Raw genomic sequence first — 19074 nt, 5'->3', positions numbered from 1 at the left:
GAACCTCAGACATCTGGCTAAGCAGGCAGGAGCAGGGGAAGCAGGGGGTCTGGGGTGGCCTGCAAAGACCAGAGTCAGGTACCTAGAGACCTCAGTGAAATCCCTCCCACCAAGAACAACCTCATCCACTGCCATTCACTGAACACCTCCTGCTTACCAGGCACGTGACCTCATTTAATCCTCACATTTAATCTCTGAAAAGGAGGGCCTAGTATCACCCTCATGGCCACTCATCCAGGCGACAGCTGGGATGTAAAAATGAGGGGTGTCTGAGTCGTGACTTTGACATGGGTCTCTAAGTCTCTTATCTCAAATCCTGTATCTCAGCCTGGAGGCAATGGGGTGTCAGGGAAGGCTTCCTAGAGGAGGTGACACCTGCACCAGATCTCCTAGGATGATAAAATGAATCTAGCCAGTGAGGGAGCAGGGTGTCCGGCAGACAGAATGGCACACACAAAGGCCTGGAGGTGAGAAGCAGCAGGAAGGTGAGAGTGTGGCAGAAGCTAGTTTGGTGTCACAGGCTCACAGGAAGAGGCGGGAAGAGGTTGCAGGGAAGTGGGTAACAGGAGCAGGTCACAGAGGGCCAAATACAGAGGAGTCTACACTGACTTTATCCTCCGGATAGTTGGGAGCCCCAGGAGGACTCTGGATGGTGGAGTTGCCTGGTCAGATGAAGACGGGGAGGTTCAGAAAGGAGCCGCACTGTCGTCAGATGGCTCCATCCATGAAGGAGATGAGGCTGGGTCCAGTGTCAGGAGCACACGTCCAGGCCGCACACTGAGGGCCAGATGAGGGCTACGGCACAGGCTGGGAGCTGTGGCCGAGCTTTAATTATTTATGAGGCTGTTTCCCAGCAAGCCTCAGCACTCCTGCAGCCTGGCCTTGCCCAGCTAATGAACTCTCAGCCATGGGAGACCTCCCTGTGGCCACTCTTTATTAAACCTGGGATGGAGGGGTGATGGGTGCTGGGATAACAAAAGAGTCCAAAGCAGCCTGAACAAAGTCGAGGTCAGTGAGCACAAAACTGGTCCATCTGTCCACCCAGCCTTTCTGCGAGAAGCACAGAACTTCCTAGAGGAGGAAGTAAGGTGGAATAGCCTTAAGATGTCATCTCAAGATAGGGAAATGAAGGCCTGGGAAGGACCTACCTAAGGTCACCAGCCAGTACTTGAGACAGTACAAGTTCCATAGCTGGTCACCTGCATTCACACCCCAGCAGTTCTACACCCTTGGGCCAGTTACATAACCCGTCTGTGCCTCGATGAGATAGGACTAATTCAGGTACTTCATAGTGTTGCCCCATTTTATAGAATAGAGGAACGAGGGGCGATGAGTAGACAATCTCAGCACGATGCCCGGTCCACAACAAGTGTTCAGTCAGCGTTCATTGGCGCTATGGTTACTGTAGTTGTGACTCTGGGAGTAAAGGCTGGGCCAGAGACCAGAATCTCTGCCTCTGCCCCCAGACACTAGGGAGCAACAGGAAACTGAGGCCCAGGGGCCAACTGGCCTACGTGACCCAGGCCCACAGCCAGGAATCCCACCCGACTTCCCCTGGCTGGGCTTCCTTGGGCCTGGCTCTCTGGCTTCCAGCTCCTTCCTCCACTTTGAAGGTTGTTTGAGCTGGGAACTAAAGCCCCAGGAGTTTTTCCCTCTTCCACCCTGCAAGCTCCAGCTGTGTCTCCAAAGAGCCAAGTCCCAGCCACTGTGGATGAGGCTCGGGACTTAGAAGGCCTCAGTTTGAGTTCCAGCTCCAACCCTGAGGAGCTCTGTGGCTTTGGGGGAGTCACTTCACCTCTCCAAGCCTATGTCCTCTATAATATAGGAACCATACCACCTGTTTTTAAATGGTAAACTCTGGGAGAATGCTATTAGTTACCATCTTTCAAGGCCTAGTTCAGCTGTCTCCCCCTCCAGGAAGCCTTCCCTGGCTTCCTTAAAAGTTCCCTCCTTCCAGCCTCGTGGTATTCAGGGGCTGCATTCTGGCCCCTTTGGGAACTTGGACTCATTTTGCCTCACACAGACTCTATCTACAAATTCCACCCCCCATTTTGCAGGCCCAGAGATGTACAAAGGTGGGGCAGCTCAAGCCCTCTAGCAGGGTGGTGTGCCAAAGAGGTGCTCAGGGGTAAGGCATGGAGACTGCTCAGGGAGGAGCAGCTTTTGTTATCCCAGCACCTATCACCCCTCCATCCCAGGTTTAATAAAGAGCTCCTCAGGGATGAGCCAACAGCTCTCTCTCCTGCAGGGAGAACAGTTCAAAGAAATTCAGTCTGGGCAGGTGGCCTAGAATGCAGGAAGGGCTGAGGAAAGAACATTTTCCAGCACCTGGCACCAACACAGCCACGTAAGCCCCACTCCGTTTCTTTAGTTACCCTTTATGGCTACCAGGAGTCCGTTTCTAAAGGCCGTGGAGGTGGGAACACTCATCCATCCATTCCCTTCTTGCCAGCCCTGTGTGTCTACATGCACAGCAAGCGTTGGAGGGACAGCTGCCCCTGTTTGGCAGATGAGGAAACAAGCTCAGAAAAGCCAAGCCATGTGTGATTGCTACTTGGTACTATCAGCAGCGCCACCACCCTTTCCACTCGAAGCTTGACATCATTCACTTTTGTTTAATAACTCCTTGCCTATGACTCTACCCCATGCATCTCAGAGCCATGCAGGAGCCCAGCTTGGCCACTGGAGCTCTCTTGGCCCACCTGAGCGTCACTCAGCACCCAGCTACTTTACTCCTCCATCTTGTCCAAAGCCTCACATGGAGCTGAAGCGCATCAGGCCTAACATTTAAAGCCCGTATTTCCAGCTCCTAGATCACACTCCTGGTGCTTTCCGCACCACGCTCCCCACCTCAGCAGACAGTGCCCTGAACTGGAGGCAGGCAGAGATCCTGACCAAGTTCTGTCATCTTGAGCTGTGTGACCTTGCATAAGTCACTCAACTTCTCTGAGGCAGCATCCTTATCTAGAAAGTAGAATGAAAAGAAAATTTCTGCTTTTCACAGCCATCCTCACAAGGACAGTTGTTATAAAGAGCCAGGGAGATAAGGCATAACCAGCCCAGAAACGCACAGTTTCTATTCCTTGCCTCATCCTCAGTACTCCCACTCTAAGGAGATCACAGAACAACTCCCAGTGAGGAAACTCACTGCAACATTTTACCAAGGCACAGCCATTTTCATAACCTCAACAGCACTGGGAAATGGGCCAGGGTCATGATTAGACTAAGAACTCTAGAGTCAGATGCTTCAGTTCAGGCTCCTACTTAACAACCCAGTAGCTGCTAAGCAGGTAACTTAACAGTTCAGTGCCTCAGTTTTTGTTTGTTTGTTTTGTTTTTTAATCTCTAAAATAGGACTGTCATGAAGATTAAAGGAGTTTATACAAGATAAGTACTTACTGCAGTGCTTGGCACAGTTAATGGTCAGCACATGTTAGTCTCTTTACTTCCAATTTCACTTCTAGAACTGGTCCTCAAAACAGTCCAATGAGGTTGCTGGGGCAGGAATTATGTGAACCCAAGTGGTCAGGTGAGGAAACTGAGGCAGGAGGGAAAGATGTGCTAGAGACATAGACTCAGGCAGTCTAGTTCTGCCACGCACAAGACACAAAGCCAACTTTGAGTTAGGTCTGAAAATGAACGGGAGGGTGACTGGCAAACACAGTCAAAAACCAAAACGATTCAACAGAGAGGGTGCCTGTCCAAGTGTCCCGCGACCCTTCCTGTGCAGTGTGGGGCTGTGGGTCTGTCCACCTGTCGCCCTCCTCCCTCAGACCCTGTCAGTGCTCCCTGGCTGGCAGGGCTGGCCTGTCTTGGAAGGCGTCCCAGTGCCTGGCACACAGCAGATGCTCCCGAATGATGAATAAATGACTGCCTGGGTCTATGTCTCTAGGAGAGCCCTCTTTTTCTGTTCCCGGCACTACATTTCTTCCATCGTGGCAACTGCCTGCTAACCAGCTCCCGGTCCCACAGACCGGGAGTCTGTGCACTCTGAAACCCCGTGCACTCTCAGAAGAAACTTCAAAATCAGTCGCGCACGCCCAGCAAAGGCAGCCGGCAGCCGTTTCACGCGTGGCCTCGGGCTTCTCGGGCCCCTTCCAGGAAACAAACTCTTCCTCCTGGTACCCTCCTTCCTGGTGTGCCACATGACTCAGAGCCGGGCAGTGCTAGCAGGAAAGCGCGGTCTGCTAACCAGGGTGGCTCAAAAAGCTCTTCACTGTGACTCGGCAGAAAAGCGGCGCCCGAGCCCCGCCTGCACCTACCACCCTGAGGATGTGCGCGGGGGTGCGGCCGGGGCGGGGCCGGGGCAGGGCAGTGCTCCCGCGCCCAGGGAACCCGAATACTACACATCCGTCTGCTCCGCGATTGGCTGCTCCGGCCACGGGGGCCTATGGGGTGGTCCTCGCCCAGCCAATCAGGGGCCCTGGGGAGCCCATTCATTCACAAAAACTGAGCAGGAAAAGGAGCGTAGTGTGGCCCGGAGCTACGTGGAACTTTGAAACACGCGCGCGTCCCGCGGGGCCGAGGCAGGAGTCCAAGAGGGCTGTGTTTCTGGAAGCTAGACCTTTGCAGGGACTGCCGCGTCCCCGCCCACAGCTCGGGTTCAGTCTCCCCAGCATGGTGCGCCTTCCTCCTCCGGCACACTGCCCGGGGCTCCGCCCCGGCCCCACCAGGACACGCCAGCTTTCCTGCCCGCTCCGGGTTGCTAAGAGCCACCCGGCCCCGAGGGAGGCGGTGCCCAGGCGGTTTCCCGGTCGCAGGTTCCGGCGGCAAGTCCCGCACAGGTGGCAGCGCCGCGGCTGCAGCCACGTGCGCGCCAAGCATGGTGCCCCCCACCGTTCCTTTTCTCTCCCCGGGTCTGAGCTCCCTGGCCCGCCACTCACGGCAGTCGTCCTCGTCGCTGTGGTCTGAGCAGTCATCGTCCTCGTCGCATCTCCACACAGAAGGGATGCAGCGCTCGTTCCGGCACTGGAATTGGTCCTTTTCGCACTCCTTGGCCGGCCCTGCGTGGGGGAGGGAGCGTGAGCTGGATCAGCGGACTCGGCCCCGCTCCCCACCATGCAGCCCGGGCCACCCGGAAGAGCCCGCTGGGGAGGAGGAAAGGGGGCGATTATGGAGACCCCGGGGGCTTCAGGCACACTCCATCCAAAGGGAGGGCACGATGGCAGGGGTTCCGTGGATGTCGGGCCGCTCGGTGGCACGGCGAGACCAGGCACCTACTTAAAGTGTCACACGACCTGGGCATACCCTCCATTCAGACGCACTCACCCGCACACGCGACCCATAGAGATCCGCGCAGACACAGCCCATAGGGAGTCCCCGCGCCCGCGCGCCACGCGCAGTGGGAGCCGCAGGCACATCACCCTGGCAGGCAGCCCCCTCTCTCTCCGCCGCGCGCAAGGGTCTGCGGAAACGCATTGTCAAGCGGAGAAGCCGCCCGGCTCTGCTCATTACCGCTGCGGAGCGCGCGTGTCAAATAAACCCCAACGGCGAGAATCACACAGCTCATCCGGAACCATGAATGGCCGCCCCTCCGGCAAAGTTCCCCGCTGGCCAAGCCCCCCTGCACTCCTCCCCCAAGAGCCGCTGCCCAGAGGGTAGAGCCCTCAACACCGAGGCCCGCGGGGGGGGGGGCCGAGGGCAAATTCAGAATAGCCGCTTCGCGTGGAGCCTGTCCTCCCCGGCGCCCCTGATAGCCCCGGGTTCGGGACCCCCCCTCCCTCCTCCGGCCTCCGGGCCGCGCTTTGTTGGTGGCTAGGGCGGAGCAGAGCCGAGTCAGAGACCGGCCGCACGCACCTTGGCCGCCGAGCAGCGGATCAGCCGCTGCCGCCGCGAGATGCTGAAGCCGCAGCAGCAGCAGCAGTAGCGCCAGCGGCCGGAGAGCGCCCGGCTCGGGGCGGCCCATGGCGGGCCCGGGGCTCCGGCCGCCGCGCCCCGCGCTCCCCGCGCCGCCGCCGCCGCGCCTCAGCCCTCCGAGTCCTTGCTGCGGCGCCGGGGCTGCCGCTGCCCCCGCCGCCGCCGCCGCCGCCGCTGCCGCCCGCCCCGGCTCCTCGGCTGCATTTCAAGCAGGTTCGGTGACGCTCGGCGGCGGGGCGGGCTCAGGCTGGGCGCGCGGCCCCGGCCCTGGGCGGCCGCCGCCAGCGCGCGCGCTCCCTCTCGCTGCCGCCTCCGCCCCACGCTCCCCCTGCCGCCGCCTCCTCGCCCTCCTCCCTCCTGTCCTTCGTCCACTCTTCTCTCAGCGGGCGCTCCACGGCCCTGCTCTGGGCTCGCCTGAGTGCTGGGCTCTGCAGACGCAGGGGTGGGCCAGAAGAGCCCCTCACCACGGAGGTAGCAGGTCCAGAGGAAGCAGCAGAGGCTTCCTGGAGGAGGTGACAGGCCGATCAGAGGCTGAGGGATGTCTAGGAGTGAGCCTGGGCGGGAGGGGAAATGATGTTCCAGGACGAACAGGCCTGTGCAGTGTGCGCGTGGGGCGGGGGAGGGAGGGAGGGGGGGTGAAGTACCAAGATGTGGATGAGCAGGGAGAAGCTGGGGGCGCAGGGCTGGACCCCTGCACCGGTCATGGGCTCTGGCTGGGATATTATAAATCCCTGTGGCTGGTTTGGTTTCCGTGCCACGTGCATCTGTGCATGTTGCACGCTCATGTGATCATGGGGACGTGAGGCAGGTGGATTGGGCCTTGTGCACAGACTATTCATCGTCGTTAAGTACGCTCCAGGAGCCTAGGCAGAGGGGCAACTAGGCGGGGCCCGCAGGGAAGACAAGGAATCCTTGCTGTGATGGAGAAAGGCGAGGTCTGTGGGGCGGGCCGAGCGGGGGGGGGGGGGGAAGGGGAGGGCACGGAAGGGATGCATCCCTGTCGCTAGGGGCCGCGCACCTAGGCCCGCGCTGTCCGCCCCTGCTGTCTTCTGCAGGAAGGAGAAGGCGCCTCCTCCTCTGGAGGGCTGCAGCCCGCCTCACCCACGCTGGGGAGAATGGGTGCAGAGAGCAGAGCTGGGATTCGATTTCAGCCTCAGACTTGTGAGCCGGGTCCAACCCACACAACCTTCTTTAGAGAATAAATTCCAGGGCATTGGCCACTCAAAACAACCGGCCTGCAGGTGCCAAGAGCCAGTGTTAGGTCCACCCTCCCTCCCCTCTTGCCCCTTTACCTCCCTCGCGGATGGGCAGGTGCTGTTAGCCCTTGGCCTGAAAACCACCCTGTCTCCTCAGCAGCCTCCTGAGCCCTAGTCCCCCAAAGGGCAGCCCAGTGGCAATGTCTGTGGCCACCCCAACAGAAAGGGACTTAGACCCACAGAGAGCCCGGCACGGTGGTCCTGCCATCATCACCCCTTCTGTCCCTTGTTCATTCAGTCATTCAGCAAGCATTTCAGGCCCTGTTCTGTGCCAACCCTGTGCTGGGCCTGTGGGTGCCAAGGTGAATCAGGCGTGGTGCCAGCCCCAGAGAGGTCCCTGACCCGTGGGCAGACAGACCATTAGCACACAGACAATGAAATGCAGGCGTACGTTCACCTATACGTGCCAAACGCCCTGTTCAAGGCTCTAGGATACGGTGGAAACAGATAAGGTCCCTCCCTGCTCTCCTGCAGTTATGTCTTAGTTGGAAGAGATACACACAAACTCAGGAAAACAAAAGATTATTTCAGGCCATCATAACTTCTATGGAAAAAACAAAACAGACTCAGGTGAGAGCAATGGGGGTAACTGTAGAGGTGATCAGGCAAGGCCTCATGGAGGAGGTGACATTTCACTGAATGGCAAGATGGATCCTGACCCATGAAGATCAGGCGGAAGGGCAATCTTGGCAGAGGGAAGGGCAATCTTGGCAGAGGGAATGGCAATGCAGAGGCCTCAAGGTGGGCCGGGGCCTGATGACAGGGAAGGAGTGGGTGCCTCAGGTGAGGCTTGAGGGAGTTGGCAAGGCCCTGATCAGCAGGGCTTTGTAGGCCGTAGCTGGGAGTTTGGTGCCTGGGACTGTGGGACAAAGATAGAAGCCCGTCTTGCTGCCCACACTGACCTATCCAACTCAGTCGCTCCTCCTCTTCCACTCTGTGGTCTTAGGAAAGTCAGTCCTATCTCCGAGTCTCACTTTCTCATCTGGGAAATGGAAGAGATAAGGAATTTCTGAGGTTCATTCCAACTGTAAGGTTAGTATGTGGGCTGAAGTTTAGAGGCAGCAGATGAAGAAAAGAAAAGAAAGAAAAAGAGGCCGGGCGTGGTGGCTCACACCTGTAATCCCAGCACTTTGGGAGGCCGAGGCGGGTGGATCATGAGGTCAGGAGATTGAGACCATCCTGGCTAACATGGTGAAACCCTGTCTCTAATAAAATACAAAAAATTAGCAGGGAGTGGTGTCGGGCGCCTGTAGTCCCAGCTACTTGGGAGGCTGGGGCGGGAGAATGGCGTGAACCCGGGAGGCGGAGCTTGCAGTGAGCCGAGATCGCGCCACTGCACTCCAGCCTGGGCCACAGGATGAGACTCTGTCTCAAAAAAAAAGAAAGAAAGAGAGAGAGAGAGAGAGAGAGAAAGGAAGGAAGGAAAAAAGAGACAGATGGAGAGCATGGGCCTGTGGGTGAGACTGCCTGGGTCTGAGTCTGTTCCTTCCCTTTCTAGTTATGTGAACTTGGGCAACTCAATCTCTGTGGCTGTAAATGTGAAAAATGAGAAAGGTGACAGTACTCACCTCACAGAGTTGTGGTGAGGATATGAGATGAGATTGTGTATGCACAGCATACAGTATACAGTAGCTGCATGAGAAATGTTAGTTATTGTTACTATTATTCAAACATAATTCCCTGTTCACAAAACCTTGATGGCTTTCCAATACCCAGAATCAAGATTGAGCCCAGGCATCCCCCGACCTCCCCAAGGGAGAAGGATGCCAGTTGCCAAAGTGGGCAAATCCTTGTCTCTCAACAGCTCCCTCAGCAGAGGTCCTCCTGGCTCCTCTCAGCCTCCACCCACTTTGGGCCACTTCCCTGGGCTCCTGCAGTCCCTGGGCTTCCCTTTGTCACAGCCCTGACCACCCTGTGTTGCCACAGTCTGCTCATGCAACTGTCTCCCTCTTCACTCTGAGCTGCCGGAGGACAGGAGCCCGCTCTCCTGCATTCCTGGATTCTTGCCACAGGGCACATTTGACCAATGCTTGTTTCTGCCTTTATTGAAGGCTTTTGTACCCCTAGGAGGACTATGTCTTCCTCATCTTTGTCTTCAGAGGATAAATACAAGGCCTGACACATAATAAGCATTAGGTAAGTTATATTTACTTGAAAAAGTTAAAAGAAAACCACATAAAATAACAACAATAGCCAATATTTATTGTATACTTGCTGGGGGTCAGGCACCATTCTAAATGTTTTAAATTATTTTTCCTCTTTAATCCTTACGACATCTCCATCAGGCAGGTTTTGTGTTCATCCCATTTTACAGACGAGTAAACTAAGCAGCAGAGAGGTCACACAGCTAGTAAGTGACTGAGCCAGCGTGCGAACCCAGAGGGTGGAAGTGGGAATTTTTCAGGGTACATAAACTGGTTAATTTCTGTGAGGGGCAAAGGGAGAAAGCTCAGTCCTTGAAACACACAAGACACCAAATGGCCACTGAGGTCCTGGTAAAACTTCTGCCACCCGGTGACTTCCAGTCCTCCCCTAGCCTGCCTCTCCAGCCTGGGCTGACTCAAGCTTACAGACCCTGCCTACCCTGAGTTTCCAAAGAAAACTCCCAAACCCAACCCGAAATGTAATCAATTCCCCATGAGACAGATGTAGGTGATATTTCACCTGCTGTCAATATGGCGCCCTGCCACTCCCAAGTCCCATGTTGGTCTCCAGAGCCATGGGAGCCCCAGCAGCCTACTCTTTCACACTGCCCCCCAGGAACTGGAGCTTCAGATCTTTGCCAGGCTGTGCCCTCTGCTAGGCCGTGCCCTCTGCCTAGAACACTCCTGCATGGGTTGGCTTCTGTTTACCATTTGGGCCTCACCTGAAATGCCTCCTCCTCTGGGAAGCCTTCTAGCTTCCTCCACAGAGATCCTCCCTGCTCCTCTGAGCCCCCAACGGCACAGTGTGTCCCAATCTCCCTGATCACACTGGACTGTCGTTGTTGGCTCCTCCATCCAATGGGAGCTCCTCCGGTCACAAACAGGATCATCCTGGTTCTCACTCTGTCCCCAAGTGATGATGCCTCTCCAGGGCCAGGGCCAGAGGAACTTCTGTGCTCACCTCGCCCAGCCTGCTCTGGCAGGCCTTGGGCTAGGTGAGGGACACAGATGAACAAGACTCCACCTTTTCCCTGGAGGAGCTCTGGTCTGGAGGCAGAGAGAGCCTGGGACAGACAGTGTCAGCACAGGGGGAAAAGAGCCAGGGAGGGGTCTGCTCAGGGGCATCAGATTCCACCCCCAGGTACCTTAGGCTGTGTCACCAGCCCAGCTAGGGTCAGAGACCAGCAGACCCAAGCCAAGCACAGCCAAGCTGCAAGGGCAAGGGTGCTCTCCACCATCCTTCACTTTCCGCTTCACTTACACTTCACTTCACTTGTCCACTGCCTTCACTTTACGCAAGGGCAGCCCCAGTCCTTCATATGGTACTGTGAGCCCATGGCGCACTTCTCCGTGTCACTGTCTCTCTGTGTTTGTGTCTCTGTCTCTTTCCCTCTCTCCCTCTGAGCAGGCAAAGTGTCCTGATTCCTGTAAAAGAGAGATTCTAATTTATTACTGAACTTTACATAGATCGAAACTGCCATGGTTTAAACCACTTGTTACCTGTGTGACCTGGGGCAAGTTACTTTTATGCCTCAATTCCCTCATCTGCAAAACATTGTTAGCATTAGCTAATGTTTCCTAATGTTATCAATTACCTATCGCTGCAAAACAAATTACCCCAAAACTTAGCAGCTTCAAACAGAAATAAATATTTATTATCTCTCCCAGTGTCTGTGGACCAGGAATTGGGGAGCAGCTTAGTTGCATGGGTGTAGCTCTTGGTCTCTCACGAAGTTGCAGTCAAGATGTTGGCGAGGCCGCAGTCCTCCGAAGGTTTAACTGGGGCTGGAGTGTCTGGGCCGGCTCACTCATAAGGCTGGCAAGTCCCTTTTGGCTGGTGGCAGGAGGACTCCATTTTTCACCATGTGGCTCACTCCAGAGGACTGTTTTTGAGTGTCCACATCACATAGCTGGCTTTCCCTAGGGAGACTGATCAAAGAAAGAGAAAGCAATGAAGTCACAATGTCTTGTATGACCTGACCATGGAAGTCATGCTCCCTCATCTCTGCAATATCCTGTTGATTACATAGATCAGCCCTATTCTATGTGGAAGGGAACTACGTAGGATTGTGACTCCCAGGAGGTCTGTCTGGGGGCTGTCTTGGAGGCTGGCTGCCACACAGTGTCATAGGATTTGTGAGGATGAATTAATACAGTCCTCCCTCTGTATCCATGGGGGACTGGTTCCAGGACCTCCTGCAGATACCAAAATCCTCAGATGCTCAAGTCCTTGATAGAAAATGATACAATATTTGCATATAATCTGTACACATCCCCCTGTATACTTTACATCATCTCTAGATTATTTATAATACCTATACAATGTAAATGCTATGTAAATAGTTGGTATGATGTATTGTTTAGGGAATAATGACAAGGATGAAAAGCCTGTACATGTTCAGTACAGATGCAATTATTTTTTCCTGAATATTTCTGATCTGCAGTTGATTGAATCCAGGATTCGGAACCCATGGATAGAGAGGGCCAACTATGTATACACTTATATAGTGTGTACTACGTGCTAAAAACCCTTCTAAGAACTTAAGTACACACTATATAAGTCATTGCTATTATTATTGCCTTTGTGGTTGTTTGTGCCACATAGTAAGAACTCTGTAAGAATTATCTGCAGTTACCATTAATATTAGCTGCATTATTGCTATTAGCTGCACAATCCCTTCATTCTGCAGAGGAAAGGAGAGGATGAAGGTGGTTCAGGGGTTTGTAGAAAAGCAGGACAGACTCAGCCTTGGTTTCTTGCCTCTTGGCTGTGTGCTTTCAGGAGGGTGGGCTCACAACTGCCTCCTTCTCCACTGTCTTATGTAGGAGACTGAGTGGGTCCTTCTCCCTCTCTAGGCCTGGGGTGTCCATCCCTAACCTGAGGGGCTGAACTAGGTCAGTATATCCCGTAACTGCAGCCATTCTCATCCGCTTGAGTGACTTTCTCTATTTCGCCTTACCTGCTACTGTCATCCCAGGGTTCCCCTTAAATCTTTTCACTTAGTAGATTTAGCTTCATCCTAAGCAATAATCTCCATGAAATCACAGGCTTGATATACTCATTATATTTTTCCAATACATATTAAATTAAATGTATGGCTATTCACATAAACAGTGGGCCTCTGTGCACCCAGATGTGTCTCTTTTCCCTAAGGGCCATCAGCTCTGAGCTCCCTGTTTATTCCAGGACGGATGGAGGGCAGGAGCCCTGACCACTCTGCCCATGATGACAGGCATTCCTCAAGGTGACTTGCAGGTGGCTCAGGCCCTGGGTGCCCACCCGCTGAGTCACATGGCCTTCGGGGGCAGACTCAGTACTTTTCTGTTTGCTTTTATTTTGGGTTAGTTTTTGTTTTTTAAATTGTTTTTTATATTTTTATTGATTGACTGATTGATTGATTGGTTGAGACAGGGTCTCGCTGTGTCACCCAAGGTGGGGTGCAGTGGCACCATCTCAGCTCACTGCAACCTCTGCCCACCCCCAACCTCCACCAGCCCCAGGCTCAAGCAATCCTCCCACCTCAGCCTCCTGAGTAGCTGGGACTACAGACGCACACCACCACGCCCGGCTAATTTTTTTTTAAGTCTTTTTAAAGAGACAGTGTTTCGCCATGTTGCCCAGGTTGATATTGAGCTCCTGAGCTCAGGCTATCCACCTGCCTCAGCCTCCCAAAGTACTGGGAGTACAGGCGTGAGACACCTCGAAATCCCCTTCCTTCCTCCCCGCCAGCCCCAGAAACCACCATTCTACTTCCTGTATTTATGAATTTGACTACTCTAGGCACCTCATGTAAGTGGACTTATACAATATTTACCCTTTTGTGAGTGGCTTATTTCACTTAGCATAACATCATCAAGGTTCATCCATGTTGTAGCACGTGTCACAATGTCCTTCCTTTTTAAGGATCGGGAATACTCCATTGTATGTCTGATTGACATTTTGTTTCTTCATTCATCCATCAAGGGACAGTTGGGTTGGTTCCACATTTTAGCTACTGTGTATAATGCTGCTATAAACATGAGTGTACAAATATCTCTTCCAGTCCTTGCCTTCAGTTATTCTGAATATACTCAGAAGTGGAATTGCTGGATCATACTGTGATTCTAGTTTTTATTTTTTGAGGAACCACCATGGTGTTTTCCACAGCAGTTGTATCATTTTACATCCCTACCAACAATGTGTAAGAGTTCCAGTTTCTCCATGTCCTGGCCAAAACTTGTTATTTTCTGCTTTGTTGTTGTTGTTGTTGTTGTTTGTTTGTTTTAACACAGATCCTAATGAATGTGAGGTTTTTTTCTCATTGCGGTTTTCATTTGCATTTCCTTGATAATTAGTGATACTGAGCATCTTTTCATGTACTTTTTGGCCATTTGTATATCTTCTTTGGAGAAATGTCTATTAAAGTCCTTTGCCCATTTTTCAATTGGGTTGTTTAGTTTTTTGTTGTTGAGTTGTAGGAATTCTTATATATTTTAGCTATTAACCCCTTATCAGATATATGGTTTGCAAATATTTTCTCCCATCCCATTGGCAGCCTTTTCACTCTATTGATTCTGTCCTTTGATACACAGAATTTTTCAATTTTGATGTAGTTTAATCTATTTTTTCTTTTGTTGTCTGTGCTTTTGGTGTCATATTCTGAACATACTTCTATGTGATCATAATACAATAAATGCTATTTGTAGTGTGCCATGATTAATACTTTTTTCCTTTGTGTTTTCCCTGGAATTAATAATTGTTATGTTTTGCTTTATTGCTTTATTTCTTTCTTAGCTTTCTATGTATTTATCTCTCTTTCCTCCCTAAACTCTCCCTCATTTGTGTAAATCTCCTCTTACTACAATCACCGACATTCAATACAGTAATCCCCACTTATCCGAAGTTTCACTTTCCGCAGATTAATTTACCCAAGGTCAACCACGGTCCGAAGATATTAAATGGAAAATTCCAGAAATAAACAATTTGTAAGTTTTCAGTTGCATGCTATTCTGAGTAGCACAATGAAATCTCGTGCTGTCCGGCTTCGTCCCACCTGGGATGTGAATCATCCCTTTGTCCAGTGGATCCGCGCTATAGACACTACTCTCCCATCAGTCACTCAGCAGCTGCCTCAGTTACCAGATCAACTGTCACAGGATCGCAGTGCTTCTGTTCAAGTAATCCTTATTTTACTTCATTATGGGCCCCAAAGCACAAGAGGAGTGTTGCTGGTGATTCCAACATGCCAAAGGGAAGCTGTAAAGTACTTCCTTTAAGTAGAAAGGTGAAAGTACTTGACTTAATAAGAAAATTTAAAAAACAAAATTGTATGCTATGGTTGCTAAGATCTACAGTAAGAATGATTCTATTCATGAAATCGTGAAGAAGGAAAGAAATTTGTGCTAGTTTTGCTGTTGCACCTCAAGCTGCAAAAGTTACAACACCTGTGTGTGATGAGTGCTTAGTAATGATGGAAAAGCCATTAAATTTGTGGGTGCAAGACACGAACAGAAACGTGTTCTGATTGACGGCAATCAGGTTCCATTGGGGGTATTGGAACACATCCCCGAGGATAATGGGGGACTACTGTATTCTACCAACTTATTCCTCTTGAAGAATTCCCTTCGGATTTCTGACTGCTGAGTCCTGGACTGGTTGATGGCAAGGCCAGCTGCCCTGGTTGTCACCTGGAGACTATGCTGCACTTTTCTCCTGGGTCGAACCCCTCAATTCCTAGATCCCATGTCTTCCCCTTCTGGGTTGACTACCTTATTTGGGGGAACATATACCCATAGCTTACTTTTTGTTTTATTTTTTGTTTACCTATTTATTTATCTTATTTTATTTTTTGAGACGGAGTCTCTGTCTGTCGCCCAGTCTGGAGTGCAATGGTGTGACCTCGTCTCATTGCAGCCTCCACCTCCCAGGTTCAAGCAATTCTCCTGCTTCAGCCTCCCAAGTAGCTGGGACTACAGGTACGTGCCACCATGTCTGGCTAATTTTTTTATTTCTAGTAGAGATGGGGTTTCTCCATGTTGGCCAGGCTAGTCTCAAATTCCTGACCTCAGGTGATCCAGCCGCCTTGGCCTCCCAAAGTGCTGGTATTACAGGCATGAGCCACTGCGCCTGGCCCCATATATACCTATACTTTTCTAAAAGGATGTGTTTGAGGTGAAATCTTAAGACCTCGCATTTCTAAAAGTGCCTCACATTTAATCAGATAGTTCGACCAGGTATAAATTTCTAAACTGGAAATATTTTTCCCTCTGAATTTTGAAGGCTTGCTCCATTGTCTTCCAGTTTCTGCTGAAAAGTCTAAGGCCATTCTGTTTCCTAATCTTTTATAGAGACTCTGTTCTCTCTTTCTGGAAGCTGTGTCCTCAGTGCGTCTTTTCTTTTAAGAGAAGGGATCTCATTGCCACCTAGGCTGGAGTTCAGTGGCACAATCATCGCTCACTGCAGCCTTGACCTCCTGGGCTCAAGGATCCTCCTGCCCCAGCCTCCTGAGTAGTTGGGACTACAGGCTCATACCGCCATGCCTGCTCAGCCTTAGTGTGTCTTGAAGTGAATCGATTTCCATTCACTGTGCTGGGTACCCAGTGAGTCCTCACGGACAAACTAATCATCTTCATTTTGGAGAAAATTTAAAAGAAGTAGCTCTATAATGATTTTATTTTTTCTTTCAGGAACTCCTTAATTATTCAAATACTGGCCCTCCTGGACCAGTTCTCTATATTTCTTATATCTGTTTTTCACCTATTTTTCATCCCGTTTTGCTCTTCATTCTGGAAATTTTCTTCAACTCTTCAACAGTTTTTTGTCGTTTTTCAAAAATTTATCTTATCATATTTCCAAAAGCCTTTTGTTTGTTCTTTGACTATTCCTTTTTTTAGAGTATCTTGTTCTTTTCTCATGGATGCGATATTTTCTCTTATTTCTTTGAGGATGTTAGTAATGTTTTGTTGTTGTTTCTGTTGAAGTGTTTCTCACCATGCCTAATCTCTTCTTTGTTCAAGTTAATTTTTTTTTCTGATTGTTGAAAAGACAAGCCACAAACTGGGAGAATATATTATAGCACAAATAACTCACAAAGCATTACTCTCCAGAATACATAAAGAATTCTTACAAATCAGTAAGAAGACAACTCAATTAAAAAAGAGCAAAAGATGTGAATGAGCATTTCATAGCAGAAAAATATGATGAAAACTAAACCACAAGAAAAGATTCTCAGCCTTATAGAAATCAGAAAAATGTAAATTAAGACCACAGGAAGATTTTCCATGGAAAACGAGTCCCACAGTGGCAAGTATTGGAGAGGCAGGAATCAACAGGGATCCTTATATGCTCCTAATGCAGTGTAAATTGCTGCAACCACTTTAGAATATTGCGATTTCATTACCAAGTGTAAACCCTGGAGATACACTTGCATGCAAGCACCCAGAGACAGGTGCAAGGATATTCATAGCAGTGCTGTTTATTATGGTAAAAACATAGAAACCACCCTAATGTCCTTAACAGTAAAATGAATTAATTGTGGCATCACCATATAATGAAATCCTATACAGCAGTGGCAATGAGTCTAACATAGCTGTGGCTGGCTACAAGAAGGAATCGTAGAATTATAATGTGGAGTGAGAAAAGCCTGTTGCAGAAGACTGCATACAACAGGATTCAACACTTGTAAGGCTCCAAAACAAGCAAGATTAAATGATATTGTTTAGGTTTTCATACATATGTGATAAAAGTACGTTTGTTTGTTTTTAATGAGAAAATGAGTCACAGAATTTAAGATAGTAGTTACTTCTGTAGGGAAGGCAGGGGAATGGGACAAGGAAGAAGCCCACAGCATTGGTCATGCTCTCATGTTGAAGTTGGGTTCAAAGGTGTTCATTATTACAATGCTTCATAATGATGGCCATACATTTGGTGTTTCTAGGACAATCTTGGTTTATATCTATTGTCTCAACATAATTATTCAGTGCAAGCCTTTCCTTTCTCAGAAAGGTCCTAATGTAGATAATAAATGATTTTGGCCAACTTATTTCTCATAAAATGCAACATGCATCTCTTTTGTATGTATCTATTATTCCATAATCTATACAGGTGTTTTTTGTTTTTGTTTTTAGTTGTTTTTTGTTTTTGTTGTCGTTGTTGTTGTTTGTTTTTTTGAGACAAGTCTCTCTCTGTTGCCCGAGCTAGAGTGAAGTGGCACAATCTGAGCTCACTGCAACCTCCGCCTCCAGGTTCAAGCAATTTTTGTGCCTCAGCTTATCGAGTAGCTGGGACTATAGGCGCCCGCCACCACACCTGGATAAATTTTTGTGTATTTAGTAGAGACAGGGTTTTGCCATGTTGCCCAGGCTGATCTCGAACTCCTGGCCTCAAGTGATCTGCCCACCTCAGCCTCCCAAGGCCAGGATTACGCTAAGATTATAGACATAAATCACCGCACCTGGCCTCCATAATCAATATAGTTTTTAATACTGGGGCCACAGCCTGGCCACAGTCTCATGGGATGTTTGTGGTTTGACCCTAACAACCTTGTGAACCAGCCTGGGTAACTGTCCTTGGGGCCTCAATGAACCAAGCCCTGGAGCGCCCAGTCCCCAGACCCCTCTGGCCACTCTGACTCCCTGTGCCCTGGACCCCACACCTCACCTGTCCTGGGCCCCACTCTGTTGTCTCCTCCACTTCTCACTGCCTGTGGAGCCATCTTCCAGGGGCCCTGAAACCTCACCCACAATCCAGGTCCACCCAGGGCCCCTGTGCCAGGCCCCGTGCCAGGTGATGTTGGGGACCCATCCTGGGGGCAGCTGGAGATGGAAACTGTGACAACCCAGTGATCAAGGCTGTGGCACAGACCAGGCTGTGACACTGCAGAGGAGAGGGCTTAGCCCAACCTGGGGCCCAGGGAAGCCTGCCTGGAGCTGTTTTGAAGTCTGACGGGAGTGAGCTGGGTAGGGAAAGTGGGGGGAAGAGTGCTCTGGGCAGACAGGACAAGGGGCAGACAGCAGGGTAAGGAGGCACAGGGTGGGGACACACCTTACAGGTCGCTGTGAGCAGAGCACAGAGCACAGGGCAGTGTCTGGCAGAAATGGGGCTGGAAAGGGCACCTCCTGGAAACATGAATGCCAAGCTCAGGGTCTTGGACTGTATCCTGAAGGCAGCAAGGAGGCACTGAAGGCATTAGAGCGAAGCAAGGAGAACTGTCAGGCCAGGTGAGTCATATCAAGTGAGGTGAGAGCGAAATTGGGAGAGAGAAGCGGAAAGAGACAAGGCAGCAGAGACATTTTATTGTTCTGCTTCGTTCTGGAAACCCACTCCCTGACAGCCTCCTCCCCCTGTCCTGCACCCACCACCCCCACACCTATCCATACACACACTGCAGAGCCGGTAGGGGAGGAATAGCTCTGTAGTCTTGTGTGCAAGTGCTGCTATGGGACTTCCTGGGTTCACATCCCAGCCTTGCCACATGTCCTACCTGTGTAACTTTGGGCAGGTGGCTCAATGTCTCCATGTGTTCAGTTTCCTTGTAAAATGAGGATGATGGAAGTACTTACCTCACTGAAGCTTAACTGAATCACAGGGGCCTGACACATAGTAAGCTCTCAATCACTGTGAGCTGTCATGGTTACTGGGGTGACACCACCTGCTCTCCTCCAAAACAGAGGAGACTATACCCAAGGAAGAAGAAACCAGAGAAAGGACAGGAAGGTTTGGTGGCAGCGACTAGTCTCGAGACGGCAGTCCCCAGAACAGGGCTGGATGTGTCCCCACCAGTAGACAGGCCCAGATGCAAGGCCTCTGGTGTGTCTGCTGCTGCATCCTCCATTCCTAG

At 50.9% G+C, this 19074-nt stretch overlaps 1 protein-coding gene and 1 long non-coding RNA gene across 20 annotated transcripts in view; both read right to left on the bottom strand.

Moving 5' to 3' along the window:
* LRP8 (LDL receptor related protein 8) overlaps nt 1–6086 on the bottom strand; it is an 81813-nt gene extending 75727 nt beyond the window's left edge. For 9 of the 19 annotated variants that reach the window (XM_054487137.2, XM_063655552.1, XM_054487157.2 and 6 more), the window contains exons 1-2: nt 5797–6086; nt 4884–5003 (exon numbers count right to left, since the gene is read on the bottom strand). In XM_054487137.2, the coding sequence (XP_054343112.1) occupies nt 4884–5003; nt 5797–5905 (229 nt within the window). In that variant the 5' untranslated portion in view covers nt 5906–6086. The remainder of the gene's footprint in view (nt 1–4883; nt 5004–5796) is intronic. The other 10 variants (XM_054487150.2, XM_054487153.2, XM_054487162.2 and 7 more) reach the window with 2 other exon arrangements.
* A 4803-nt stretch (nt 6087–10889) lies between these two features.
* On the bottom strand, nt 10890–18833 carry LOC129012076 (uncharacterized). The gene is made up of 2 exons (XR_008493561.2): nt 18718–18833; nt 10890–11185 (listed from the first exon to the last, which is right to left on the bottom strand). It is a non-coding gene; the product is annotated as an uncharacterized LOC129012076 (long non-coding RNA).
* Nucleotides 18834–19074: the final 241 nt, after the last annotated feature.

This window comes from Pongo pygmaeus, chromosome 1, assembly GCF_028885625.2.
Source record: "Pongo pygmaeus isolate AG05252 chromosome 1, NHGRI_mPonPyg2-v2.0_pri, whole genome shotgun sequence".
In the NCBI taxonomy this organism is placed as follows: domain Eukaryota; kingdom Metazoa; phylum Chordata; class Mammalia; order Primates; family Hominidae; genus Pongo; species Pongo pygmaeus.
Note: the sequence above shows the minus strand (reverse complement) of the source record. Positions and strands in the feature narration are given on the sequence as shown.